Raw genomic sequence first — 27,838 nt, 5'->3', positions numbered from 1 at the left:
AGTGATGGCAATTACTTGGTAGTTCTCCTTAATTATAACAACAGTTCTGGCTACTGTAAATTAGAACAAATTGCTACGTCGATTATGTTCTGTCAAAAAAGTATACATTTTAAACCTTTAGTTTGCAGCCTAAAAGCCATGTATAAAGTGGAGCAGCCCATTCAACTCTTCTGTTCAGAGTGGACTAAAGCCATCCTTGAATTGAATTGACACTAAAATCTTAAAAAATAACAACAAAGTCATCTCCAAAAAAAAAAGAAAATAAAAATGAAAATAAATAGTCGTCATCTTCCTTCGACCATTGTATTGGTGATAGTGTTAACAGACCGGATGCTTTCTTGCTATGATGGAATAGAATGATTTGGCCTTTCGGCTTGGAAAGTGAATATAGGCTGCCTTGGTGAGGAAGATTTGACTCGCCACTTAACATCGTAACCACATTCGACATGTTTGGTCTATCCGTGGCATGGTCCTAAACACAGAGAAGCCCAACATGGATGCATCTTGTTACCTCCAATGGAGAGCTAACAGCCATTGCTACATCCGTTAGGTCCAATGCTTTGCCATCACTCCACAATTGCCATGCCTGTAAGTGAGAACATTGTCATAATATTGCAGCAAACTTACGATATTTATTAGGCTTGGAATTTGGGACGTACGTAGGAAAGGAGATTCAGATGTCCCTGGTCATACAGGGCCGTGTTCTTTTTGCCGCTTACTATCTCCAGTAGCAACACTCCGAAGCTATAGACATCAGACCTCTCGGAAAATATTCCACCCATGGCATACTCAGGAGACATATAACCACTGCAGTTAAGTTAAACATGTTATCTACTCTTTGATTGTATCAATAGACAATGGGGATAAAACATGCATGAATAGAGATGTTCATTGTGGTAAATCAATCATTTTTGTCTGCTTGAAGAGATTGACTCAATGAATTGATAATTCAAATAGGCCTAGAGAGCTTACAGTGTTCCAACAATTTTTTGAGTGTTCACCAAAACTTGAGTGCCCTCAAACATTCGTGCTAGCCCAAAATCTGAAATTTTCGGGTTCATCTTTTCATCCAAGAGAATGTTGCTTACTTTCAAGTCTCGATGTATGACCCTAAGGCAAGAATCTCGATGGAGGTAGAGCAGCCCCCTTGCAATCTCCTGAATTATTTGAAATCGTTTGCCCCAGTCAAGTTCTGCCTTCTTCCTTGAATCTAACAAACATGACAGACAGGAATAGTTTTCAAGTTTATATGCTATGGCAGAAAATACATTATAGAAAAATAGTTAATCTGAGATTAAAAAAAAAAAAGACCAACCAAAAAGAAAGGTGTCCAAGCTTTTATTCGACAAGTACTCATATAACAAAATCTTTTCTTCTCCTTCAATGCAGTAACCCAAGAGTTTAACAAGATTTCGATGCTGGAGTTTCGATATAAGGATGATCTCATTCTTGAACTCTTCAACGCCTTGGGCTGAGGTACTGGAAAGTCTTTTCACAGCTACCTCTTTCCCATCTTTCAGCTTCCCCTGTTTCGCAATTCACATAGCTTTTAGACCTTGAAATATTTTCATTAACAATGTCCTGCAGAATGGTCTTACCTTATAAACAGAGCCAAACCCTCCTTGCCCAAGTTTACTTGTCGTGCTGAACTTGTTTGTAGCAAGTAGTATGCTATCAAAACTATAAAGGGTCAATTCCAGTGAATCATCTTGCTTCAACTGCTTTTGCCATGCATTTCCTTGTGTCAGCTCCGTCGATTTTTCAGGTGTATCCGCTGAGTCAAGGAGCCTTCGAACTTTGTTCAAGTTTCCTGCGTTTATCATTGATGAAGAATTAGCTTACTTTTTTCATAGCGTGCACATTACTCTAACAACACTGATATAGCTTTTCAATAGTACCTGTTTTGTTAGCTCTCCATTTGCAAAGAACAAAAACAAATACTGCAAAGAACATAATCCCTGCAATAGTACTCAGGCTGATGATAACTGCTTTGTGTCGTGATCCTCCTGAAATGGGAAAGAGAGTTATGTAAAAGATGATTGGTGTCGACTCAAACTCATCTTAATGAAACAAATTTCTAACCTGCTTTTACATGTGCAACTCGAACAAATAGATCTTCCCCATCTGTGGGAAATTCCTGAAGATCAATGAGGTCTTTACTCCAAACCATGCATCCAATGGTGCTGACGTAAGAATAAGCCAAGCAAGAACAATTGCTCCGGCACCAGCTTTCACATTCTTCTTCATCTCCAATGTCTGATATATAGTTCCCAGAGTCGGGTAGTTTCATCTGGCTCATTTTCCAAAATGCATCTTTCTTTACATTTGTAGAAGTCGATGTGCTTGTGTTTTTCTGGCAATTCAATTCCATCTCTCTTTCACATCCTCTGGTCCAGTTTCCACTGTTCCATTCTTCATTTGACTTTGGCACAAACCCATCTATGCATCTGCAAATAGGCGAATTCAATGAGTTACAAACTCCAAATGGACCACAAGTTCCATAAATCTCACAAGTATTGTTCGGTGCTGCCCAATCCATCAACCATGCCTTAGCTCCATCATCCCAATACATTATCGTGAGAGATCCTCCGGGAGAAATGAACATGTATAGAAAGATATCGTATCTATTTATCGAAAAGTAAGTGGTTCCCTGTTGAGTATCCTGCTGGACAGTGAAGCCACTCGAGTATGATTGGTCCATGGTTGCTATGCCGATAAATTTCGATTTGTCCCATTGCCCGCCTCTCCAGTAAGGGGTCGAACCATTCCAAGTGAAACCTTGAGGCGGCGTCCCTTGGATGTCATTCCAGTCGAGAAACTTCCAGGGAATGGATCACTGTCGCTTCTCCAGGAAATTAAGAACTTTTTCACTCCAGTCCTGACATTTACTCCCATCTTCATTATTGGAAGAAGAGTGTCTGTCGGATCCTCGAAGCTCCCCCATATTTCGCCATAAATGCCATCTTGCAGAACAAAATTCCCACTATCTAATAGCACCGCCAACGTATAATTGGACCGACTAGAGACATTGGTAAACCAAACTATATTTTCTTGTCCATCAATGAGCTTCAAATTCCCATCACTGCCTATCGTTAGTTTTGCAGACCGATCCGTGTACGCAAGTGGCTGTTCCCTATTGGCCACCCACACAATCTTAGAAGGCGTCAAGTTCTTGTACCGTATGCCAATATACTGATTTTCTGATCCACTCAGCGTGAAGAACCCAAGCTCGAATAAATTGCCAGAGGAGACAAGAGTTTGGTTCGGAAAGAGCGGCTCCGATGGAGTAATATTGTAAGCTACACCGCTGGCCCTATGACTTGCCTGCAGAAGGCAGAAGATGACCAAGCAAGAGCACCAAGAAATCATGAGCCGCATGATAAGAATGACTGAATGAACCTAGTGAGTTTGGTGGATCGGTTGATTCTGCACTTTCTGCAGATGTAAGGATAGATGAACTAGATTTCCGATGAGCCAAGAGGCCTTGGTCCTCAAAGGGGCTGAAACACGAGGGTTTTCAGAAGACCACATCTTCATTGACTGTTCCACGGGGCTTATTCCTCGCCGCTGTTCAAATTTGACTCAGCGTCATAGTTGCACAGTTCTGTCCACAAATTCGGATTCCTCACGTGTTATCCAAGACATCAAACGAAGTCCAAGTGTGGTGCAATCAAATGATTTAAGGCCGTGCGATTTGGGTTGGCGAGAGAACACGGGTGAAGGTTCCATACGTAAACTCAGCCGTGCTGAGGAAAGGCCAAATCTTTAGTATCTTTTCTGGTCTAAGCACCACTTTCAAGTGATTATACGTGAACTCTGAATACTTCTTCCCACCAAAAGCAATGGCCTTTTATTAGTACTATCATTATTAATTGTATGTTCAATGTGTAATATTGCCCCTATACTTTTATTTACTTTGAATTTATATCAAACCAAACTTTGAGATTAGTTCACTAAGCCATTTAAGTAGATGAATTATATTTGATTATTGAACCTTAAACAAGTTCTGACAGTGTCTTATTTTGATTGTGTTTGAGGACAATTAACTCTACCCTAATCTAAGCTTATGTCCCATCAAAATTGAGGTGCGTAGATTTCATTTCTTTAGGTGACATTTATATAGTTATAAATAACTTCACATTAATTAGTCCGTTGCTTATCGAAGTTTTCAAATTTGACAATAAATAAACAAACTTCATTCTTGGAAAAGTTGGGCTTTGACCTGAAATAGCCCCACCGAACTGATTCACCCAAATAATTTGTGATTTAGGTCTAGGACACTGATTGAGCCCATAAAATTTAGTCTCTATCTATTTGGGCTCACCAAAAAATCACTCTAGGCTTAGCCTACAAAGCCCTTTGCACCCTCCGCTTCCTACCCGAGCCTTGACCTAGTGCGTTGCTACCCTCATAGTTGATTTGATACAAGAGTAGATCCACTTATATATTAGCTAATGAACATAGATCAATGTTCACTAGCTAATATATTAGGGTGTGTTTCTTCTTGACACTGTTCTCAAGTCAATTGATGTGTACTATTGAGCTACCATAGAAATAGCCTTCTTAACAAAGGGATGTTGATTGGACCACAACACCGGCTAGAGAAACTTTCGCTTGAATTGACTTTTGGTGTTTAGATCTTATTTTAAAAAAATTATCATTTTTATGATAATTATATTTTGTTCTTAATATAAGATACTAAGATTATATTACTAATATTTTGGTTACGAATATTACCTTTTTTTATTGAAATAAAACAACCTAAAAAGATGCCAAAACAAGATAAATGTAATCATTTGCAAACTTAATCTTTCAATTCTCATAAAACTTCACATGAGAATGGTTCTCCATTCCAAAAAAGAACTTGAAGAGTGATACCACAGCAAATAAACAAACAGGAGGGAATACCAATAGAGAGTTTTTTTGGCAATCCAACAACATGAAAGCGTTTCTTTTTACCATACTCTCAACAAACTAAATGCAGGAAAGTTTGAAAAACCATTTCATAAAAATCTTTACATTGTAAATTTAAAACACCCCGAAACAATTGTGATTTGGTATGCACATTAGACATAAAAGTGTAGTAATAATATAAAAAAAAATCAAGGGAAAAGTGTTAGAAAATTCATAAACTTATTACATATATGCCAATTTAGTTTTAAACTTTTCAATTGTGTCAATTTATTTATAAAATTTTTATTTAGTGTCAATTTAACTAATTTTAATGGGATATTGTTGACATGAATAATTTTTAATATATATATTTTTTTTTTTTTCTTCCTTTCTTCTTCCTTTTGTTGTTGATTGGCCATTGGCCATAGCCGGGTGAGTTGGCCTCACTTGGGCAAGGGTTATCATTACTCACCAAAGGTGACACTCAACCAGCCAAGGGCTTCTTTTGCTAGATCTAAGGTAAGGCCAACCGTCACCTAAGCAAAGGTGACACCCAATAAGGTTGCCATGGCTTGGGTGAGGGATCCCTCACTTGGCCCTCGCCCGATCAAGCCTTGCCTCTAGCAGGCAACGATGACTCTCACCTAGGTGAAGAAGGAAAAAGAAAGGAAGAAAAAAGAAGGAAAGAAAAGACAAAATTCATAAAAATATTCAAAAAAATTAAAATATATATTTTAAAAAATTATCCACGTTAACAATATTTAGCAAAAATTAGCTAGAATAATTGAATTGATATCAGATTAAAAGGTTTTATGACTAAATTGATATAATTAAAAAGTTAAAGATTAAATTGACACTTTTCCCAAAAAAAAATCAATTAAGAAGGTATTGCGAGTTCAATACATTAAATGTTACAATAATATGATAAGAGTGCATTTGTTTCATTGAAAACTTGATCATAAAAGGAAAAAAAAATCCATGGATTGGTTTTTATCTATTTGGTAGCCTAGGTGTGACATCCCGAAATTTCGGGAAAAAAAAATTATCGGATGAAAAATCGGTGATTGAAAGAAAGAGAAAAATGATAACGATATTACTATTATTCTTTTTCTTCTCTCTCTCACTCTCCTCTTTCTCTTCTCCTTCACGCATCCCCTCCTTCGCACGCAATTTCCACCCTCTCACTTACGTAACTTCTTCTGTTGTCTTTTCTTCTCTCTTTCTTCTTTTTCTCCCTCTCTCTCTCTCCCACTTTTCCACCCCCTCACCTACGCCAACCCTTCTACTGCAATTACCCCGCAACTTCCCCTCCATTACTTTATTCTTTCTCTCTCCTCTTCCCCCCTTTTCTGCTCTCGACGACATCACCTCCCCTCTTCTTTTCCTTTTTCTTCCCCCTCACGCATTCTCCATTTCTACTGTAGCACCCCGTCCTTCTTTCACCTCCATTTATTTGCTTTCATTTTCTATAGCTTCATCACCCACTTGACTCACCATCATCCTCACCATTGCACGCCATCCGCTCAAGCCGAGCACCCTTGGCTTTGAGCTCAACTTCAACGAACCGTCACCGTTCGAGTTGCAAGCCTTGTGATTTCGTCGCCGTCATGCCGCCGGCACAGGAAGTGCGTGGTTCTAGCATTGGTGAGTTGTTTTCCTAAATCTGGAAAAGGGTTTGTTTACCTCTATTCAGGAATTCATCCAAGTAAGAAAGGTGTAGATGATATTACATATAGTTGGGTGTTAGTTTGAAATGTTAGATTAGCCATAGAAAGGTTTAGTTGTGGTTTAAAGGACAAGATAAGAACTGTAGAGGATGATTTGGCCAAAGATAGGGGTTGCTTCTTGAAACTATTTTCTAGATGTGCGTGATTTGCTATTTTTGTAGACTGATATATGTTGCGATTTTGAAGAATTTCCTTCTGAAGAAATGTTTTAAACATCTTCAATTATAACATATATTTTTCTCAAGATTTTTGGGGATTTAAAGGAAAATTATTTTGGCTTTGTTGTCTTTAAACAGAAACTCAAATTGCACTGGAATTTGCGACCTGTAAGGATTCTATGGATTGTTACTAATCCTTTGGGTTCGATTTTAAAAATGAGTTATTCACAAAAGTTATTTGTTACATCTTCTAGTTGATTATACTCGAATTTCAGACCAAATGGACCTATTTCAGTCCTCGAACCAAGCTGATTTTGGAAAACAGAACCGCTGGAAACGGACCCGATTTTAGTGTTGGATTGAGTGAACTACTAGGCCGAATCCTGAACAATCTGGGTCTTGGTGTCTTCATAAAAAATGTTTTTTTACGTACCCTTTATCACATGTTCAAGTTTGAGAATTTTTCGAACTCATTTGAGATGGTTTATGGTGTTAAACTTGAAAGGGCACAAGTGGATAGTTTCTGCTAATTCCGGTTGTAATTATCCTCAAAGTGTTTCTTGCTGAAAAATTGCTCAATTGATGTTACGAATAAAATGTGCAATTGATCATTGAATTGTGATATTGGGTGGATGCATATATGACATGAGATTCCATCACGAGCCTTTAGGGCTAAATGATGCTCTTTCGAGAATGCCCCACGTCAATGGATGCTGGTCGCAGTAGAGGTTGGGCCGATGCTCCTATATGGAATGCCGTCTAGATATAGACGTTGTCGTGCTCGACAGTGCGAGACGATACCCGATTATGCTAGAAGACTGTTATCTATACATTAAAATCATTTTTGACACATGAATGAGTGAAAGCAAGGAACCGAATTAAAAGACAGAACTGTGTGGTGATGTATGGGACGTGCCATAACGGTTTTTTCTGGTAATTGGGGGCCCGTGTACTTATGTTGATATTTATGTCTTTGCACATACTCGTGTTACGGTATTCATATGATGTAAAAACTCGATATTGTATGTATGATTTGATCGGCACTAACATGTAGGGAAAGACTGGTATGAAAGAGTTGTGAGAAACATGATTAGATTGCATGTAGAGTGTACCCTTCTCCTACTCTGGATTTAGGGGATTAACTCGCTAAGATGTTATCTCACCCCTTAGTGGGTTAAAATTTTTAGGTCCCTAGATGGAGGAATGCCAGGTCGTGTACAGGGGTCTACAGGAAGGGAAGTGTAGGTTTCTCACAATATTCTCTCATGTGGTGACGGGTCTTCTGTCAAGGCTGGATGATAAGTGACAGTTCACCCTACAGAGGTCGAGAAGTATGATAGTATAATAGCGAACTTGTAAATGGAAGCTTAGCGCATAGGTAGCCGAATAGCTTCACTTTTATATTAGACCTTGGGTGTTAAACTGGTCTGTATATAAGTACTACTGTATTGTAGGTGTGGTTTGTGAAAATATTATTCTACGTTTCTATCCCACTGTTATGTTGTATGGAGATTGTTTTACGTTTCTGCATGCGCAAAATAATGAATGGGTTGACAACAATTCCTAGGATGTTGCAAACTTTCATCGACCATTGAGGGATGTGCATGTGCCCGGAGTTTGAATCGTGACACTAGGAGCCTTGGAAAAGTGATTTTCCTTCAATTTCTCCCAATCTAAGGTCGTTGTTTTTAATTAATGGAAAACGTTTTTATTTATTTTCGATAACCCAAATACTGAAAATTTGAAATATAATTTTTTGAAAATAGTTTTTCTTTGACCAAACGGGTCTTATGATACGTCTGATAACCATGCTATTTTTTAAAACAATTTCTAGTCACAAATAGTTTTTTCGGATGTTGTTATTGAACAAATTTTTGAGTATTTAAACGTGTTTGATAGATACATAATTTTTATTCCTGAAATAGAAAAAAAATATAAATGCATTTAGTCTTACCCTTAATTTTTTGTATGAAGTAAAATATCTTTTAATTTTTTTTTGAGATTTTTCTTTTTCTTATCTTTTTTCCTATTTTCTTCTTCTTCCTATAGTTGGTTGCCCCTCGGCAATGGCTGGCGCCAAGGGTCAGTGAGACTTCAATGAGGTCACCAAACCATTGCTGAGACCGGCAACCAATTAAAGGAGGAGGAAGAAGAAAAGAATAAAAAAGAAAATGGATTGATTGTAGAATCATTCTCGAGAATAAAAAAATAACATTTTTCTACTTTCGAATCATGTTCCAAATTTATTCCTTACCTTTGATCTATTCCGGGAATAGAAAAATTAGTTTACTTTACCAAATTGATTTATATTCTTATTTTGTTTTTAGAAATAGTTAAAAATTGACCGGTTATCAAACACGTCTTTAAAAGCTAAGAGTGTGTAAAAGAATCGAGAACTACTTGAACTAGCCGGAACTAGTTTGGATAGGACCAGACCAACAATTCCCATGGGAGTCGATCCGGTTCTTGGCATGAAATTGCCCACTTACCCAGCCAAACCAGAGTAGTGTATATAGGGGTGAGCATGGTCCGGGTTGGTCCGGGCCACCCCCTAACCCTAGGACCAACCCGTACAGTGTCGGTCCTCAATTTTTAGGACCGAGGACCAACCCTATTGAGCCTAGGACCAAGGACTAAACTGACCCAATGGGTTCGGTCGGTCCAGTCCGGTTCCAGGGTCAACCCGAGACCGATCGATAATTCTTTTCGTCTTATTTTTTATACTCCCTAAAAAAGTGAACTTACAAATTCAAATTACACATCCATCAATAATGCGACATTGTGCAACTAAACTATAAATACCAATACATATTTAGCAAATTTAATATGACACAATAATAAAAATTTCGTACTTAACCGTTCATCGAGATATGGGACAAGATGGAAAGTTCTTGTAATCATCTATCTTTAATATTCATAACATCATATGCAAAAGCGTTTTCTTGCCTTTGATCATGTAGAGTCCACTCAACCAAAAAATGAGCTTCACACCACTTGACTAGCAAATCACCATAGCAACTGCAGTACTACTCTACTCTTCAAAAACTTCTACCATTTGACACAAATTGAAAAGCAAAGTGCACCTGAAATTCATTAGTAAAATATAATTAAACCATAAAAAGTTCAAAATACTTAATATAAACCATGAATATATAACTCCACATCTTGTTAATTCACTTGAACTTCTAAACACCTGAAAACAAAACAAACGACACTTAATTAATACTCAACAAAAGTTTTAAATTGAAATTACTATTAGTACTATTGATAGAACATTTCAATATAATATAATATAACAAACATTTTACTTAGGTTTGAATATATAATAGAATTATAAATAATATAATATAATATAATATAATATAATATAATATAATATAATATACGGGGTTGGTCCAGGTTGGACCAACCAAAACTCTTAGGGACCGAGGACCAACTCGCACAGTGTTGGTCCTGGAATTTCAGGACCAAGGACCAACCCAGTCCCCTTAGGAACCGGACCAGGACCGACAGGGTTGAGCCGGTCCAAGATTGGTCCAGGGTCGACCCTAGACCGCTGATCACCCTTAAGTGTATATATATATGTTTAAAAAAGAAATTCCATCTCAATCACTTCATTATTTTTTTATTTTTCAACCAAATATATATGTACATATACATTTGTAATTATAAAAAATTATTGACTAATTTTATCTTTTTGGTATGTAATAGAATTAACCCCTACTCTTCTTCTTCTTCTTCTTCTTCTTCTTCTTCTTCTTCTTCTTCTTCTTCTTCTTTTCATTCTAATAATCCATTTATTTGCTTCCTCAATCAAAATAAAATGAACAAAGGGAGAGGAAGGAGAGAACGTGTCCATAAAAGCCAATAGCTTGTTTTAAGAGTATAATTAAATAAATTAGATTGATGTTAAAAAAAAAATGAATCAAGCGATCAATGTTCTTCGCATATATCTAGTATCGAGAAACCTTAAGAGGAACATACCACGACTTTCGAAGAGATTAAGTTTTTAGTTAGCAAGTAGTATTTGTTCATTTTGCCTTATAGTTTTTAATTATGAATCAAATTTAATGGCTTGCAATTTAACCCGAATATAAGGCCAAATAAGCTTTGTAGGGAATAGGACTGGTTTATGGACTTACTCGAAAACGAGGCTAAACCAGCGGTCCAACCAATAGAAAGGTGTTAGTTTCAATTTTTTGCAATCGGTCTTTTAATGGGTAATTCTCGCCCATTAGGGCCATGTTCACCCATAATTCGTCACATGTTCACGGATTTATAAGAAGATAATGAACTTAGGAGTAATTGCGTGAAGAATACTGAGAGCAAAACACCAAATCCCTCTTCTTCCTCCCGCAATTCGACCTCTGCGAGATCATAGAGAGATAGACGCCATTGCTGCGAAGATCCCCAAATTCACCATCCTCCTTGCCAGAAAGACTAGGGCTTTTCCCCCACCACGGCCTCCTCCCGCTCATGGCGCACCGCCGCCGTTGATTTCCCGACGAGAGAAAGAGCGACGACCGACCTCCCTCGCTACCCCTCTCGCCGGACTCCGGAAGTTCCGATTGAATTCTCTCTCCAAGCACCGTCACTGCGCGCAAGATTGTTGCTTTCCGCCTCCTCCCTCTCTGGGCGCTCGAGGGTTTTCTGGGTTTTTCCGGGTTCCAGCGATGTCAATACCCAAGGAGCTGTACCTGTCGCAGGACGACTTGCTCTATGAGGAGGAACTCCTACGCAACCCCTTCAGCCTCAAGCTGTGGTGGCGCTACCTCATCACCCGGGCCGATTCCCCTTTCAAGAAGCGCTTTGTCATCTACGAGCGCGCCCTCAAGGCTCTCCCCGGAAGCTACAAGCTCTGGCACGCCTACCTCCGCGAGCGCCTCGAGATCGTCCGAAGCCTCCCCATCATCCACTCCCAGTACAAGACCCTGGACAACACGTTCGAGCGTGCCCTAGTGACGATGCACAAGATGCCCCGGATTTGGATCATGTACCTCCAGACCCTCACGATGCAAAAGCTGGTCACCTGCACCCGGCAGACCTTCAATTGGGCGCCCGCGCGCTCCCATCACGCAAAGACGACCGTATCACGGGAGCCCTACCTCGTGTTCGTCAGCCAGAGCGGCATGCCCATCGAGACTCCGCTCAGGGTTTACATGAGGTACTTGAAGTTTGACCCCACCCACATTGAGGATTTCATTGAGTTCTTGGTTAATTTGTCACAAAAGGAGATGCAGCAAAGTAGTGTATCTACTGGATTCGTGAGGAACCGATGATGAAGAAGAAGAAGTTGTTTCTTCATTCAATTGAATTGTAATTTCTGTATAGTATCATGTATTTAATTACAAAGAAAGAATTAATAAAGGAAAAGCAATATTCTCTTATCTTTTCCTATCTTTCTAATCCTAAAATAAACTTAATTGCTTATCATACAAAATTACATAATCATATCTTCCAACACTCCCCCTCAAGCTGGTAGCTTGTATATATCTAAGATGCCTAGCTTGTTTAGAAGATATGCATGTTGTCTTTGACAAAGAGGCCTAGTAAATATATACGCGGGCTGCTCTGAGGTTTTGATCCCCCTTGTCTCAACAACTCCTTCCTAAATCTTTTCTCAAGTAAAATGACAATCGACTTCTATATGCTTTGTCCTCTCATGCAGTATAGGATTTGCTGCAAGTTTGAGTGCTGAATCGTTGTCACAGAAGAGTAAAGTTGGTCCTTTAACCTGTGCTCTGAGATCTAGTAGGAGACCCCTTAACCAGACTATTTCACAAACAATCTTGGCCATAGATCGGTATTCGGCTTCAGCTGAAGATAAGGACACAGTAGATTGCTTCTTTGTCTTCCAGGAAAGTAATGATTCCCCAAATTTGATGTAGAAACCAATGATAGATCTCCTACTCATAGGACATGTGGCATAATCTGCATTGCAACAAGCCGTCATTTCCATGTCGCACTTTCGAGAAAGAAGTATTCCTAAGCCTGGACATGTCTTCAAGTATCTCACAATCTTCAATGTTGTATTCATGTGAGATTGCTTCGGACTGTGCATAAATTGACTGAGAGTCTGCACTACATAACAGATGTATGGCCTAGTCATGGTGAGGTATATCTGTTTCCCTACGAGCCTCTGATATCCTGAGGGATCTTTTAATAATGGATCATCAAAAGGAGAAGATATGCCATTATCATAATCGATAGATTTCAGTTTGGCATTTTGCTCGATGGGGATAGCTGATGGTTTACAGCTTGACAGTCCTGCCTCTAATATGATCTCCATTACAAATTTCCGCCGGCTTAATGAGATCCCTTGATCTGAACGAGCTATCTCAATTCCAAGAAAATACTTAGGTGGTCCTAAGTCTTTGATATGAAAAGTGGAATGCAGATACTCTTTGAGTTTCTTTATAACAGAATCATCATTTCCCATGATAAGTATGTCATCAACATAGATCACCAAATAAATGGATGACATACCTTTTGTCCAGGTGAATACGGCATAGTCGTACTTGGACTACTTGAACCCAGCGGCCATGAGTGCATTGGTGAACTTGGCGTACCATTGTCGAGAAGCTTGCTTTAATCCATAAAGAGATTTGCGGAGACGACATACCTTCGACTCCCCCTGTCTACGTAATCCTAGTGGAAGCTCCATATATATTTCTTCGTCGAGGTCACCATGTAAGAAGGCATTATGGACGTCCATTTGATGTAATGGCTGATATGACTAGTATAAATACCTAGAGGGGGATGAATAGGTATAACAAGTAATTTCTAATGATAATCGCACAATACTAGACAGATGATAGAAATGAGACAAGCAGCAATAAACAAACAAGATAGAAAAGCACGAACTATGACATCCTTTGCAAAGAGATATTACTTGTTCTTCCTTGGGTGAGAAGGTTTCATGGTAGACTCTCTTTCGTGAAACCTAATCTCGTAGAATGTGTCTTTTTATACTCATTTATGCCATCATACCCGTTGGCACTTACCAAAAGAATTCTTCCAATCTTCCCGTTGGACAGAATTAATTAAGAAGGTCATTCAAACTATTAAAGGAACATGTCAATAGCCCATCAATCATGTTCGCACATACAATCAGGATCTTGGTTTCCAAGAATAGAACCTTCCAAGAATATTTAGTCAATCATCGGATCTTCAAATGCTTTGTATCTTTCTGGGTGATCCGAAAGTCTTCGATCCATCTGCTCCAACAATGAATCACGAAAAGCAGCAACAGACAAAAAAGCACGAACCGTGACATCCTTTACTACGGGCGAGAAGGTTTCATGGTAGTCGAAACCTTCTCGCTGTGTGAAGCCTTTGGCTACCAACCGGGCTTTGTATCTTTCTACAAAAGTATTTAATCTTATATACCCACTTGCAACCAATTGATTTATGAGTAGCAGGTAATGACACAACATCCCAAGTATGATTCTCCATCAAGGCATGTAATTCAAATTCCATGGCCTTTTGCCAACGAGGATCACTTTTGGCCTCATTATAACTAGAAGGTTCTTTATCTTCAGAAATGCGGCTTATGCAACATAGATGTTCTGATGATAACCGATCAAAGGAAATATAAGACGAGATAGGGTAACGAGTACCTGATGATCGTGAAGAGCCACATACATAATCTTTTGTCCAAGTAGGTGGACGAGTAGCTTGACTAGAGCGTCGCTGTGGCTCATGTGGTGTTGTTGAAGATGATTCATCAGTGATTCTTGCTTCTGAAATATCCCCCAACTGTGCTGGTTCTGCTACAGGAGGCTGCTCAATGAAATCCTCATCATCATTTTCAGGAGGCCTTGGAGACAAGATGTCAGCTGGTTTTAGAGGAGAGGTAATAACCAACGTTCCTCCGGAAGATAAGTCCTCCTCCAATAAAAACTGCCTATTCATTGTCTTCTCATCTTCAGATAAGGAAGTGAATTTTGAAAAAGGAAAAACATCTTCATGAAAAGACAACATCCCTGCTTATAAAGAAATCTCCTGTAGATGGTTCATAAAGCCGATATCCCTTTTGCAAGGTTGGATAACCCATGAATATGCATTGTCTAGCACGAGGTGCCATCTTATCTCTATGTCCCATTGTAGTCACATAACATAGACACCCAAAAACTCGGAGATGACTCAGAACCGGTTTCCTCCCATATAATAACTCGAAAGGTGCCTTCCCCTTTAGAATGTGTGATGGCATGCGATTGATTAGATATGCTGTTGTGACCACACAATCTCCCCAAAAATTTTCAGGAATGGAAGCTTGGAATTTAAGTGCTCGTGCTACTTCTAAGAGATGACGATGCTTTCTTTCAACAACTCCATTTTGCTGTGGTGTATATATGCAGGAACTCTCATGTAAGATTCCATGCAAAGAAAATAAGGATGCACACTCAGCATTGAAAAATTCTCTCCCATTATCAGTGCGTATTCGACGGATTGTTTTTCGAAATTGAGTCTTGGATAAGGAAAGAAAAGTCTTTAAGTGTGAAAAAGACTTGATTTTTGGATTGCATGAGAAATATCCAAGTTGCACGAGAGTAATCATCAACGATTGTAAGGAAAAATCGAGACCCGTCATGATTCAAGGTGTGATAAGGCCCCCAAACATCAGCATGAATTAAAGAAAAAATGTCATTTGCTCGAGAAGTGCTATCTTGGAAAGGATTACGTGTTTGTTTTGCCAAGGGACAAATGGGACATTCAGGACAAGGAAAGGATGCACTATGACCCAATCTTTTATGATTAAGAAAATTCATATCACTGGTAGTAGCATTACACAATGATTCCACAAGAGATAATTTAAAAGAATGTGGAAATTCCATCCAAAAATATAACCCTTGATTGACTCTACCCAAGCCCATCAGTTTGCCAGTCGAAGGGGCCTAAAAGAAACATCTATCAAAATGGAAAATGATTTGACATGAATTTTCTTCACAAGCTCGGGCAACTGAGATTAGATTGAATTGGAAATCAGGAACATAAAGCACATTTCGAAGGGTGATAAGGGAACTAAGGTTCACAGTGCCAATCATGGTGACCCTAGTGGTGTGTCCATTCGGAAGTTGTAATGATGTGGGGAAAGATAACATAGTAATATCGGAAAGGAAAGTTTTATCACAGACTATGTGGTCACTAGCACCCGAATCAATAATCCATGCACTTTTCGATATTGAATTCATTAGACAATATGACGCACCTGTGAAACTTCCACCCTTATTTGTAGCATCCAATTTCTTCAATGCTTCCACCAGCTCATGATATTGCTCATGGGTAATTGATTTTCCCATGGGTTGACCCAACACCTGAAAGACTGAGGAAAATTTTCCTTTTTCTTTTTCTCCTGGTTTTCCATGCAATTTCCAGCAGTTTTCAATTGTATGATGCGGTCGTTTACAATAATCACAATACATTTTACCTTTCCCTTTTGGCCCATTAATTTTTGCACCGAATGAAGGCCTGGTTGTGGGCTGAAGAGCTTGGGCCGAAATAGGCCCATACGAACCATCTGATCCGGCAAAGAAATTGCCACGCGAAATAGGCCCATCTGGCCTATGGAAGTGCACGATCATGAGCCGTCCGATCAAAGTTGAAGCCATGCGGGCATCGATCCGCCGGAAGAGATGATGGTCGTCCGATTGCTTCCGCACCGTCTCGCGACTTCTTTATAAACGATCTAGGGTTTTCGTTTAACCCTAGATCCACCTCTCTCCCTCTCCCCGTGGAGTGGTGGATTTGGCTCCTCGCCATTAGAGCGATTCCGTCTCCTCCCTTGCCATGGTCCGCCGATCTTTGTTGGCTTTCCTCCCGTATGGCGCCGAGACATGGGCTCCACGGTGAGTGAGATCGGAATGTGCACGTTTCATTGAGGATGAGGAGAAACCTCGTCGTCTTCTCTCTTTCTTGCATTTTCTTGTACTGTTGCTGGACGTAATCGGGCTAGTTGAACTTTTCTTCGGCTGCTTCCAATTCGTTCCATAGCGCCGAAAGTTTGTTGAATACCGTCGCGATAGTCATATTTCCCTGTTTCAGATCTGAAATCTATTGGGTAAGTGAGAAAATTTTAACCTGATCAAGTTTTCCAAACATCTCTTGTATATTTTCCCACATTTTCTTCAAATCCTCCGTCGAGGGAAGCACGGCCGCGACTTCAGGTGCGATGCAATTGCCAATCCAGGTTCTGACCAACTGGTTGCATCACCTCCAAAACCGTGCCATTCGCTCGGCGGATGGAGTCGGGAACGTTCCATTGATGAAAACCTCTTTTATCCTTTGTTACTAGTGCTCGCCGGAATTTGCGCGACCAACTCGAATAGTTATCAACACCGGTTAGCTACTGACTGATGATCTTTAACTCTAGTCTGTCGCCATTTGTTGTGTAAAGAGGGTCGCTGGGTTCCAGCCGGCCACTGGCAGCAAGGATCTGATATGGAAAAAAATTGGGCGTAGGGTTCAGGTAGGGATTTGTTCCTTGACTCGAACCGCTCAACCCAAATCCGTGACCCGCATTGTGAAAACTCGGGTAGGGATTCGTTCCCATACCCGGTCCAGTTGCTCCGCCCGTCTACTCTGGGCCGGTGGTTGGATTTGCCCCTTCACCGGTTGGTAGACCTCCATCGGCTCGCACGCTGCTTTGGTAGCCAAGCGATGATGCATTGGGGATCGGCCCATGGAACCATGGATACGGCATCCATTGGTAAGGGTAGTCCGCGAAAGGTTGCCCCGGATTAGCCTGAGCCTACTGTTGCCATTGCGCATTCTGCGCTTAGGTCTAGATCTGTTTTTCCTATTGTTCTGATGCAGGAATTACAATGGATGAGTCTTGGTCTCCCTTGGCTTGCAGCGATGCTCCTGTTGCATATTGGTCGATTGGATTTGAGGTAGGGTCTTGCGGCTTTGTCATATTGAAAAAAACTGATTCCTCCGGTAACTCTTTCTGCAGATTTGGTTCCTCAATTAGGCAATCAAAAAAGAATGATTCCTACGGCAACACTTCTCTGGAATTTGGAGTTCCTTTGCGAGGTAGTCGAAGCAGAAGCAAAAGTCAATTCAGAACCACAGACGGCTCTGATACCATGTCACAAAAGGAGATGCAGCAAAGTAGTGTACCTACTGGATTCGTGAGGAACCGATGATGAAGAAGAAGAAGTTGTTTCTTTATTCAATTGAATTGTAATTTATGTACAGTATCATGTATTTAATTACAAAGAAAGAATTAATAAAGGAAAAGCAATATTCTCTTATCTTTTCCTATCTTTCTAATCCTAAAATAAACTTGATTGCTTATCATACAAAATTACAGAATCATATCTTCCGACATAATTCGAAGCTGTGGCAAGAGGCGGCGGAGAGGCTGGTGTCGGTGCTGAATGACGATCAGTTTTTCTCGATTAAGGGGAAGACCAAGCATAGGTTGTGGCTCGAGTTGTGCGATTTGCTCACAAAGCATGCCACGAAGGGGTCAAAGCGACTTGGGATGAAACTTGTTGGCCAAATGTTTTGTCAATGCGCTTTGCGGAAATAGTCCAATTAATCCTAAATCTGTTACACAATTGTCGATTCTATCTAAAACTTTTCAATTTTGCCAATTTAACCTTTGCGAAAAATACGTTGTCTTTCCGGCTAATTTTTGCTAAAAATCACTAACGTAATAATCTAGTCATTACCGTCGCCAGTGATTTTCAATAAAAATTGTCCATAATGACTACATTAGAATTTTGCACAGGGACTAAATTAGCAAAATTTAAAAAAAAAAATTAGGAATGAATTCGCATTTCTACAGTAGGTTTAGGATTAATAAGGTAATTTTCCCCACAAGTTTAATGTTCAATGAAGCTAGATATTATATGGATTCCAAGCAAACCAGGAACTCTTCAGCTCTTCAGTTTAAGGATCACATAGCTCCGATTTTGATCACTAGCTGACATTACCCTTCCATTTAAATGCGAAGCTTATCCAAATTGAATTGTTCAGTCATTGACTTGATCACTAACTGACATTTAATTGCCGCAGGCATAGATGACTTCTTATCAAATCTGAAGAAGGTAAATCATATCTGGGAATCATACTGAAGCTGGAAATACTTTGTCCTGTGCCAATGCTCATGCTTCTCTTGGGGGGACTTTAGTCTTTGGTAATGATATCTTTCGTCCAAAAACCTAGGAAATCGAATCTTCAAAATGCAACTGGTGATGAGAGTGATGACAATTACATGGTAGTTCTCCTTAATTATAACAACAGTTCCGGCTACTGTAAATTAGAACAAATTGTTGCATCGATTATGTTCTGTCAAAAAAGTGTACATTCTAAACCCCTAATTTGCAACCTAAAATCAATGTATAAAGTGGAGCAGCCCATTCGACCCTTTGTTCAGAGTGGACTAAAGCCATCCTTGAATTGAATTAACACTAAAATCTTAAAAAATAACAACAAAGTCATCTCCAAAAAAGGGAAAATAAAAATGAATATAAATGGTCATCATCTTCCTTCGACCATTGTATTAGTGATAGTGTTAACAGACCAGATGCTTTCTTGCTGTGATGGAATAGAACGATTTGGCATTTCAGATTGGAAAGTGAACATAGGTTGCCTCGGCTGAGGAAGATCTGACTCACCACTTAACATCAGAACCACATTCGACATGTTTGGTCTATCCGTGGCATGGTCCTGAACACAGAGAAGCCCAACATGGATGCATCTTGTTATCTCCAAAGGAGAGCTAACAACCATTGCTACATCCATTAGGTCCAATGCTTTGCCATCACTCCACAATTGCCATGCCTGTAAGTGAGAACACTGTCAGAATATTGCAGCAAAATTACGATATTGATTAAGTTTGCAATTTGGGACTTACGTAGGAAAGGAGATTCAGATATCCCTGGTCATACAGGGACGTGTTCTTTTTGCCACTTACTATCTCTAGTAGCAACACTCCGAAGCTATAGACATCAGACCTCTCGGAAAATATTCCACCCATGGCATACTCAGGAGACATATAACCACTGCAGTTAAGTTAAACATGTTATCTACTCTTTGATTGTATCAATAGACAATGGGGATAAAACATGCATGAATAGAGATGTTCATTGTGGTAAATCAATCATTTTTGTCTGCTTGAAGAGATTGACTCAATGAATTGATAATTCAAATAGGCCTAGAGAGCTTACAGTGTTCCAACAATTTTTTGAGTGTTCACCAAAACTTGAGTGCCCTCAAACATTCGTGCTAGCCCAAAATCTGAAATTTTGAGGTTCATCTTTTCATCCAAGAGAATGTTGCTTACTTTCAAGTCTCGATGTATGACCCTAAGGCAAGAATCTCGATGGAGGTAGAGCAGCCCCCTTGCAATCCCCTAAATTATTTGAAATCGTTTGTCCCAGTCAAGTTCTGCCTTCTTTCTTGAATCTAACAAACATGACAGAGGAATATTTTTCAAGTTTTAATGCTATGCAGAAAATACATTATAGAAAAATAGTTATTTCGAGATAAAAAAAGACCAACCAAAAAGAAAGGTGTCCAAGCTTTTATTCGGCAAGTACTCATATACCAAAATCTTTTCTTCTCCTTCAATGCAGTAACCCATGAGTTTAACAAGATTTCGATGTTGGAGTTTCGATATAAGGATGATCTCATTCTTGAACTCTTCAACGCCTTGGGCTGAGGTACTGGAAAGTCTTTTCACACCTACCTCTTTCCCATCTTTCAGCTTCCCCTGTTTCGCAATTCACATAGCTTTAAGACCTTGAAATATTTTCATTGACAATGTCCTGCAGAATGGCCATACCTTATAAACAGAGCCAAACCCTCCTTGCCCAAGTTTACTTGTCGTGCTGAACTTGTTTGTAGCAAGTAGTATGCTATCAAAACTATAAAGGGTCAATTCTGGCGAATCATCTTGCTTCAACTGCTCTTGCCATGCATTTCCTTGTGTCAGCTCAGTCGATTTTTCCAGTGTATCTACTGAATCAAGGAGCCTTCGAATTTTGCTCAAGTTTCCTGTGTTTATCATTGAGGAAGAATTAGCTTACTTTTTTCATAGCGTGCACAATCCTCTGATAACACTGATATAGCTTTTCAATAGTACCTGTTTTGTTAGCTCTCCATTTGCAAAGAACAAAAACAAATACTGCAAAGAACATAATCCCTGCAATAGTACTCAGGCTGATGATAACTGCTCTGTGTCGCGATCCTCCTGAAATGGGAAGAGAGTTATGTAAAAGATGATTGGTGTTGACTCAACTCATCTTAATGAAACAATTTCTAACCTGCTTTTATATGTGCGACTCGAACAAATAGATCTTCCCCAGCTGTGGGAAATTCCTCAAGATCAATGAGGTCTTTACTCCAAACCATACACCCAATGGTGCTGACGTAAGAATAAGCCAAGCAAGAACAATTGCTCCGGCACCAGCTTTCACATCCTTCTTCATCTTCAACGTCTGATACATAGTCCCCAGAGTCGGGTAGTTTCATCTGGCTCATTTGCCAAAATGCATCTTTCTTTACATTTGTAGAAATCGATGTGCTTGTGTTTTTCTGGCAATTCAATTCCATCTCTCTTGCACATCCTCTGATCCAGTTTCCACCGTTCCATTCTTCATTTGACTTTGGCACAAACCCATCTATGCATCTGCAAATAGGCGAATTCAATGAGTTACAAACTCCAAATGGACCACAAGTTCCATAAATCTCACAAGTATTGTTCGGTGCTGCCCACTCCATCAACCATGCCTTAGCTCCATCATCCCAGCGCATTATCGTGAGAGATCCTCTGGGAGAAATGAACATGTATAGAAAGATATCGTATCTATTTATCGAATAGTAAGTGGTTCCCTGTTGAGGATCCTGCTGGACAGTGAAGCCAGTCTTGTATGATTGGTCCATGTTTGGTATGCCAATAAATTTCGATTTGTCCCATTGCCCACCTCTCCAGTAAGGAGTCGAACCATTCAAGTGAAAGGTTGAGGCGGCGTCCCGGATGTCATTCCAGTCGAGAAACTTCCAGGAATGGATCACTGTCGCTTCTCCAGGAAATTAAAGACTTTTTCACTCCAGTCCTGACATTTAATCCTACCTCCATTGTTGGAAGAAGAGTGTCTGTCGGATCCTCGAAGCTTCCCCATATTTCGCCATAATTGCCATCTTGCAGAACAAAATTCCCACTATCTAATAGCACCGCCGACGTGTAATTGGACCGACTATAGACATTGGTAGACCAAACTATATTTTCTTGTCCATCCATGAGCTTCAAATTCCCATCACTGCCTATCGTTAATTTTGCAGACTGATCCGTGTACGCAAGCGGCCGTTCCCTATGGGCCACCCACACGATCTTAGAAGGCGTCAAGTTCTTGTACCGTATGGCAATATACTGATTTTCTGACCCACTCAGCGTGAAGAACCCAAGCTCGAATATATTGCCAGAGGAGACGAGAGTTTGGTTCGGGAAGAGCGGCTCCGATGGAGTAATATTGTAAGCTACACCGCTGGCCCTATGACTTGCCTGCAGAAGGCAGAAGATGACCAAGCAAGAGCACCAAGAAATCATGAGCCGCGTGATAAGAATGACTGAATGAACCTAGTGAGTTTGGTGGGTCGGTTGATTCTGCACTTTCTGCAGATTTAAGGATAGATGAACTAGATTTCCGATGAACCAAGAAGCCTTGGTCCTCAAAGGGGGCTGAAACACGAGGGTTTTCAGAAGACCACATCTTCATTGACTGTTCCACGGGGGGGTTATTCCTCGCCGCTCATAGTTGCACAGTTCTGTCCACAAATTCGGATTCCTCGCATGTTATCCAAGACATCAAACGAAGTCCAAGTGTGGTGCAATCAAATGATTTAAGGCCGTGTGATTTGGGTTGGCGAGAGAACACGGGTGAAGGTTCCATACGTAAACTCAGCCGTGCTGAGGAAAGGCCAAATCTTTAGTATCTTTTCTGGTCTAAGCACCACTTTCAAGTGATTATACGTGAACTCTGAATACTTCTTCCCACCAAAAGCAATGGCCTTTTATTAGTACTATCATTATTAATTGTATGTTCAATGTGTAATATTGCCCCTATACTTTTAATTACTTTGAATTTATATCAAACCAAACTTTGAGATGAGTTCACTAAGCCATTTAAGTAGATGAGTTATATTTGATTATTGAACCTTAAACAAGTTCTGATAGTGTCTTATTTTGATTATGCCTGCAAGACAATTAACTCTACCCTAATGTAAGCTTATGTCCCATCGAAATCAAGGTGCGTAAATTTCATTTCTTTAGGTGACATTTATATAGTTATAAATAACTTCACATTAATTAGTTCGTTGCTTGTCAAAGTTTTCAAATTTGACAATAAGGGCGCGTATGACAAAATTTCTGTTTCTCGATTTCTATTTCTCTCTGTTCCCTAACGGGTTTGGAAAGTAAACCGTTTGGTAACGCAATTTGATTTCTCTATTTTTGAAACAAATTTCTATTTAAATAGAGAAATTGAAGAAATCGAAGAAAAGTTCGAAATTTTTATCTTATCGGTTTCAAATGAAATCGAAACCGAAATCAAACTATATAAAAGAACCCTGCGTTTTCTAGCTAACTTAATTCACTCATAACCACAACTTCACAAATTATTGCTAATTTTCTTTTTCTTATTTTGCTTGTTTTTTTTTTTTTTTTTTTGCATTTTTTTTCTTTTTTTTTTTAATAACTTTCTTTAGGATGAAGAAAGCGCAATCGAATGGGTCCCCAATTTTCAAAAACGGCCAAAGTACTTAAATGCTTACTTAAAAACAATGGGGTTCTTTCCTCCTAGAAAAGGCACACGCATGGCTAGTTGAAGAAAAAGTTCTTACGTAATAGATGAATAAAAAATGTGCCTAGAAATTTAACCTTATATTTTTACGGATTCAAAATTCTTGCAAAATCAAAATAATTATATTGTTACATAATCTTGAATTTTAATTTGAAGGCAATAGATTCAAAAGAATTTCTCTCTTTGCTATGCAAGGGCCATTAAAGGTTCATTGAGCAACAATAAAGAAATTAGGGATGAGCAACTGGACTGATTCAATTCGAGAATCAAAATAAACCGACCTTCCTCCAATTGGTTCCTAATCATAAACGTTACTTTAAGGTAGAATTCTTATATATTCATTTACACCATTAATTTTATTTTGTTGATAATCTTGTATAATACTAGTTTTTGATAAAATAACAAGGCTATATAGGCGCCATTGATGGCACTCATATTCATGCTTCAGATCTTGTCTCGAACCTCACGCAAGATGAGCTTGCAAACGATACATTGACCGAGGAGGGAAACCAAATAAATATGCTTAGGAAAATAATTGCTAATAAAATGGCAAGGGATAATAATATGCCGGAAATTCCATGAAATTGTATTTTCAACTTTTGTAATGTATTAGTATTATTTCGACTATTATTTTATATTTGAGGATTTTCTATGTTATTTTAGTATTATTTCGACTATTATTTTATATTTGAGGATTTCCTATGTTGTTATCTAATTAATTTCTATTCCTAGAAATATAAATTTTGTTCTGTTATCAAATGGATTTTTGTTTCAGAAATAGAAATTTTGAGTCATTATCAAACGGGTTTCTTTGCTCAGAAACTTGTCCAGGAAATAGAAATTAAGAAATTGATTTCTGGCCAAAAATCAATTTCTATTTCAGAAATTGTCATGCGCAGTCTAAATAAACAAACTTCATTCTTGGAAAAGTTGGGCTTCGACCCGAAATAGCCCCGCCGAATTGATTCACCCAAATAATTTGTGATTTAGGTCTAGGCCATTGATTGAGCCCATAAAATTTAGTCTCAATCTATTTGGGCTCGCCGAAAAATCGCTCTAGGCTTAACCTGCAAAGCCCTTTTTACCCTTTGCTTCCTACCCGAGCCTTGACATAGTGCGTTGCTACCCTCATAGTTGATTCAATACATGAGTAGTTGCACTTATATATTAGCTAATGAACATAGATCTATGTTCACTAGCTAATATATTAGGTGTGTTTCTTCTTGACGTTGTTCTCGAGTCAATTGATGTGTATTATTGAGCAACCATAGAAATAGCCTTCTTAACAGAGGGATGTTGACGGACCACAACACCGACTAGAGAAACTCTCGCTTGAATCAGCTTTTGGTGTTTAGATCTTATTTTAAAAATTATCATTTTTATGATAATTATATTTTGTTCTTAATATAAGATACCAAGATTATATTACCAATATTTTAGTTACAAATATTACTTTTTTTATTGAAATAAAACAACCTAAAAAAGATGCCAAAACAAGATAAATGTAATAATTTGCAAACTTAATCTTTCAATTCTCATAAAACTTCACATGAGGATGGTTCTCCATTCCAAAAAAGAAATTGAAGAGTGATACCACGGTAAATAAACAAACAGGAGGGAATACTAATAGAGAGTTTTTTTGGCAATCCAAAAACATGAAAGCGTTCTTTTTACCGTACTCTCAACAAACTAAATATAGGAAAGTTTGAAAAACCATTTCATAAAAATCTTCATTGTAAATTTAAAACACCCCAAAACAATTGTGATTTGGTATGCACATTAGACATAAAAGTTTAGCAATAATACAAAAATCAAGGGAAAAGTGTCGGAATAGTCATAAATTTATTACATTTATGTCAATTTAATTTTAAACTTTTCAATTGTGTCAATTTATTTATAAAATTTTTGATTTAGTGTCAATTTAACTAATTTTAACTAGATATTATTGACATGAATAATTTTTAATGATATTTTTTCTTTTTTTCTTCCTTTCTTCTTCCTTTTGTTGTTGATTGGCCACTGGCCATAGCCGAGTGAGTTGGCCTCACTTGGGCAAGGGTCACCATCGCTCACCAAAGGTGACGCTCACCCAGCCAAGGGCTTCTTTTGCTAGATCTGGTAAGGTCAATCCTTGCCAAGCGTCACCTAAGCAAAGGTGACACCCGAAAAGGTTGTCATGGCTTGGTGAGGGGATCCCTCACTATGCCCTCACTTGATCGGGCCTTGCCTCTAGTAAGCAATGATGACTCTCGCCTAGGTGAAGAAGGAAAAAGAAAGGAAGAAAAAGAAGGAAAGAAAAGACAAAAATCATAAAAATAGTCAAAAAATTAAAAATATATATTTTTAAAAATTATCCACATTTACAATATTTAGCCAAAATTAGCTAGAACAATTGAATTGATATTAGATTAAAAGGTTTTATGACTAAATTGATATAATTAAAACGTTAAAGATTAAATTGACACTTTTCCCAAAAAATTAACTAAGAAGGTATTGTGAGTTCAATACATTAAATTTTACAATAATATGATAAGAGTGCATTTGTTTCATTGAAAACTTGATCATAAAAGGAAAAACATTCCATGGATTGGTTTTTATTTGTTTGGTAGCCTAGGAGCCTTGGAAAAGTGATTTTCCTTCAATTTCTCCCAATCTAAGGTTGTTGTTTTCAATTAATGGAATTTTTTAATTTTTTTTCGATCACCCAAATATTGAAAAGTTGAAATATAATTTTTGAAAATAGTTTTTCTTTGACCAAACATGTCTTATGATACATTTGATAACCATGTTGTTTTTTAAAACAATTTATGGTCACAAATAGTTTTTCGAATGCTATTATTGAACAATTTTTGAGTATTTAAACGTGTTTGATAAATGCACAAAATTTTTATTCCTGAAATAGAAAAAAATAAAAATGCGTTTAGTCCAACCCTCAATTTTTTGTATGACGTAATATTTCTTTTAATTTTTTTGAGATTTTTCTTTTTTTCTTTTCTTTTTCCTACTTTTCCTATTTTTCTTCTTCTTCCTATAGCCAGTTGCCTTTCAACAATGGCTGGCGACTACCGAGGGTCAATGAGGTTTTAATGAGGTCACCAAACCATTGCCGAGCTCGGCAACCGATTAAAAGAGGAGGAAGAAGAAAAGAATAAAATAAAATGGATTGATTGTAGAACCGTTCTCGAGAATAAAAAAGTAACATTTTTTCTACTTTCGAATTATGTTCTAAATTTATTCCCTTACCACCGATTTGTTCTTGGGAATAGAAAATTAGTTGACTTTACCAAATTGATTTATATTCTGATTTTGTTTTTAGAAATAGTTAAAAATTAACCGGTTATCAAACACGTCCTTAAAAACTAGGAGTGTGTAGAAGAATCGAACTAGCCAAAGCTAGTTTGGATAGGACCGGAACCAACAATTCCCATAGGAGTCAATTCGGTTCTTGGCATGAAATCGCCCATTTACCCAGTTAGACCGGACTAGTATATATATGTTTAAAAAAAGAAATTCCAGCTCAATCACTTCATTATTTTATAATTTTCTACCAAATATATATGTACATATACATTTGTAATTATTAAAAATTATTGACTAATTTTGTCTTTTGGGTATGTAATAGAATTAACCCCTACTTCTATTTTTTCTTTTCATTCTAATAATCCATTTATTTGCTTCCTCAATCAAAATAAAATGAACAAAGGCAGAGGAAGGAGAGAATGTGTCCATAAAAGCCAACAGCTTATTTTAAGAGTATAATTAGATCTCTCCTTAACTATTCCATGACTAAATTAGATTGATGTTAAAAAAGATGAATCAAGCGATCAATGTTTTAACTTTCATGGAAATTTGGATATTTGACGTTGAGTCTAATTCTTCACAAATATCTGGTATCGGGAAACCTTAAGATGACCATACCACAACTTTCGAAGAGATTAAGTTTTTAGTTAGCGAGTAGTATTTGTTCGTTTTGCCTTATAATTCTTAATTCTTAATCAAATTTAATGATTTGCAATATAACCCGAATACAATGCTGAATAAGCTTTGTAAGGAATAGAGACTGGCTTCATGGACTTACTCGAAAATGGGGCAGACCGGTGTTCCAACCAATAAGAAGGTGTCGGTTTCAATTTTTTGGAATTGGTCCTTTTAATGGTAATGGGTAATTCTCGCCCATTAGGGCCATGCTCACCCATATTTCGTCACATGTATATGGATTTATAAGAAGATAATGAACTCAGAAGTAATT

At 38.3% G+C, this 27,838-nt stretch overlaps 5 protein-coding genes and 1 long non-coding RNA gene across 7 annotated transcripts; 1 reads left to right on the top strand and 5 right to left on the bottom strand.

Moving 5' to 3' along the window:
- Nucleotides 1-424: 424 nt before the first annotated feature.
- Nucleotides 425-2,764, bottom strand: LOC104445356 (G-type lectin S-receptor-like serine/threonine-protein kinase At1g61370). Its single transcript, XM_010059242.3, has 7 exons — nucleotides 2,083-2,764; nucleotides 1,899-2,006; nucleotides 1,599-1,810; nucleotides 1,316-1,526; nucleotides 973-1,210; nucleotides 660-807; nucleotides 425-586 (listed from the first exon to the last, which is right to left on the bottom strand). Exons 1-7 carry the CDS (start codon nucleotides 2,699-2,701, stop codon nucleotides 473-475), a joined length of 1,650 nt encoding a protein of 549 aa, XP_010057544.2. The 5' UTR covers nucleotides 2,702-2,764; the 3' UTR covers nucleotides 425-472.
- Nucleotides 2,765-2,766: 2 nt separating this feature from the next.
- LOC120293986 (G-type lectin S-receptor-like serine/threonine-protein kinase At1g11280) lies at nucleotides 2,767-3,488 on the bottom strand (the record flags this gene model as incomplete). The annotated part of the gene is made up of 1 exon (XM_039313825.1): nucleotides 2,767-3,488. A coding segment is annotated over exon 1 (612 nt), but the record flags the coding sequence as incomplete, so codon positions are not given.
- A 2,774-nt stretch (nucleotides 3,489-6,262) lies between these two features.
- On the top strand, nucleotides 6,263-8,288 carry LOC104445355. The gene is made up of 2 exons (XR_005551483.1): nucleotides 6,263-6,537; nucleotides 7,966-8,288. It is a non-coding gene; the product is annotated as an uncharacterized LOC104445355 (long non-coding RNA).
- A 10,866-nt stretch (nucleotides 8,289-19,154) lies between these two features.
- LOC120293519 (G-type lectin S-receptor-like serine/threonine-protein kinase At1g61490) lies at nucleotides 19,155-20,666 on the bottom strand. 2 transcript variants are annotated; one of them, XM_039313089.1, is made up of 4 exons: nucleotides 20,291-20,666; nucleotides 19,957-20,141; nucleotides 19,644-19,791; nucleotides 19,155-19,570 (listed from the first exon to the last, which is right to left on the bottom strand). In XM_039313089.1, exons 1-4 carry the CDS (start codon nucleotides 20,420-20,422, stop codon nucleotides 19,268-19,270), a joined length of 768 nt encoding a protein of 255 aa, XP_039169023.1. In that variant the 5' UTR covers nucleotides 20,423-20,666; the 3' UTR covers nucleotides 19,155-19,267. The 2 variants fall into 2 exon arrangements, with proteins under 2 accessions (XP_039169023.1, XP_039169024.1); XM_039313090.1 differs by having other exon boundaries at nucleotides 20,337-20,666.
- On the bottom strand, nucleotides 20,434-21,643 carry LOC120293985 (G-type lectin S-receptor-like serine/threonine-protein kinase At1g61490). Its single transcript, XM_039313823.1, has 5 exons — nucleotides 21,521-21,643; nucleotides 21,055-21,419; nucleotides 20,874-20,981; nucleotides 20,612-20,785; nucleotides 20,434-20,501 (listed from the first exon to the last, which is right to left on the bottom strand). Exons 1-5 carry the CDS (start codon nucleotides 21,532-21,534, stop codon nucleotides 20,434-20,436), a joined length of 729 nt encoding a protein of 242 aa, XP_039169757.1. The 5' UTR covers nucleotides 21,535-21,643.
- Nucleotides 21,644-21,770: 127 nt separating this feature from the next.
- On the bottom strand, nucleotides 21,771-22,482 carry LOC120293984 (S-locus-specific glycoprotein S13-like). The gene has a single exon (XM_039313822.1). It carries the CDS (start codon nucleotides 22,335-22,337, stop codon nucleotides 21,771-21,773), a length of 567 nt encoding a protein of 188 aa, XP_039169756.1. The 5' UTR covers nucleotides 22,338-22,482.
- Between the last annotated feature and the right edge of the window lie 5,356 nt (nucleotides 22,483-27,838).

The sequence above is a fragment of the Eucalyptus grandis genome, chromosome 5 (genome assembly GCF_016545825.1).
Source record: "Eucalyptus grandis isolate ANBG69807.140 chromosome 5, ASM1654582v1, whole genome shotgun sequence".
Lineage (NCBI taxonomy): Eukaryota > Viridiplantae > Streptophyta > Magnoliopsida > Myrtales > Myrtaceae > Eucalyptus > Eucalyptus grandis.
This window is presented reverse-complemented; position numbering and strand designations above follow the sequence as displayed.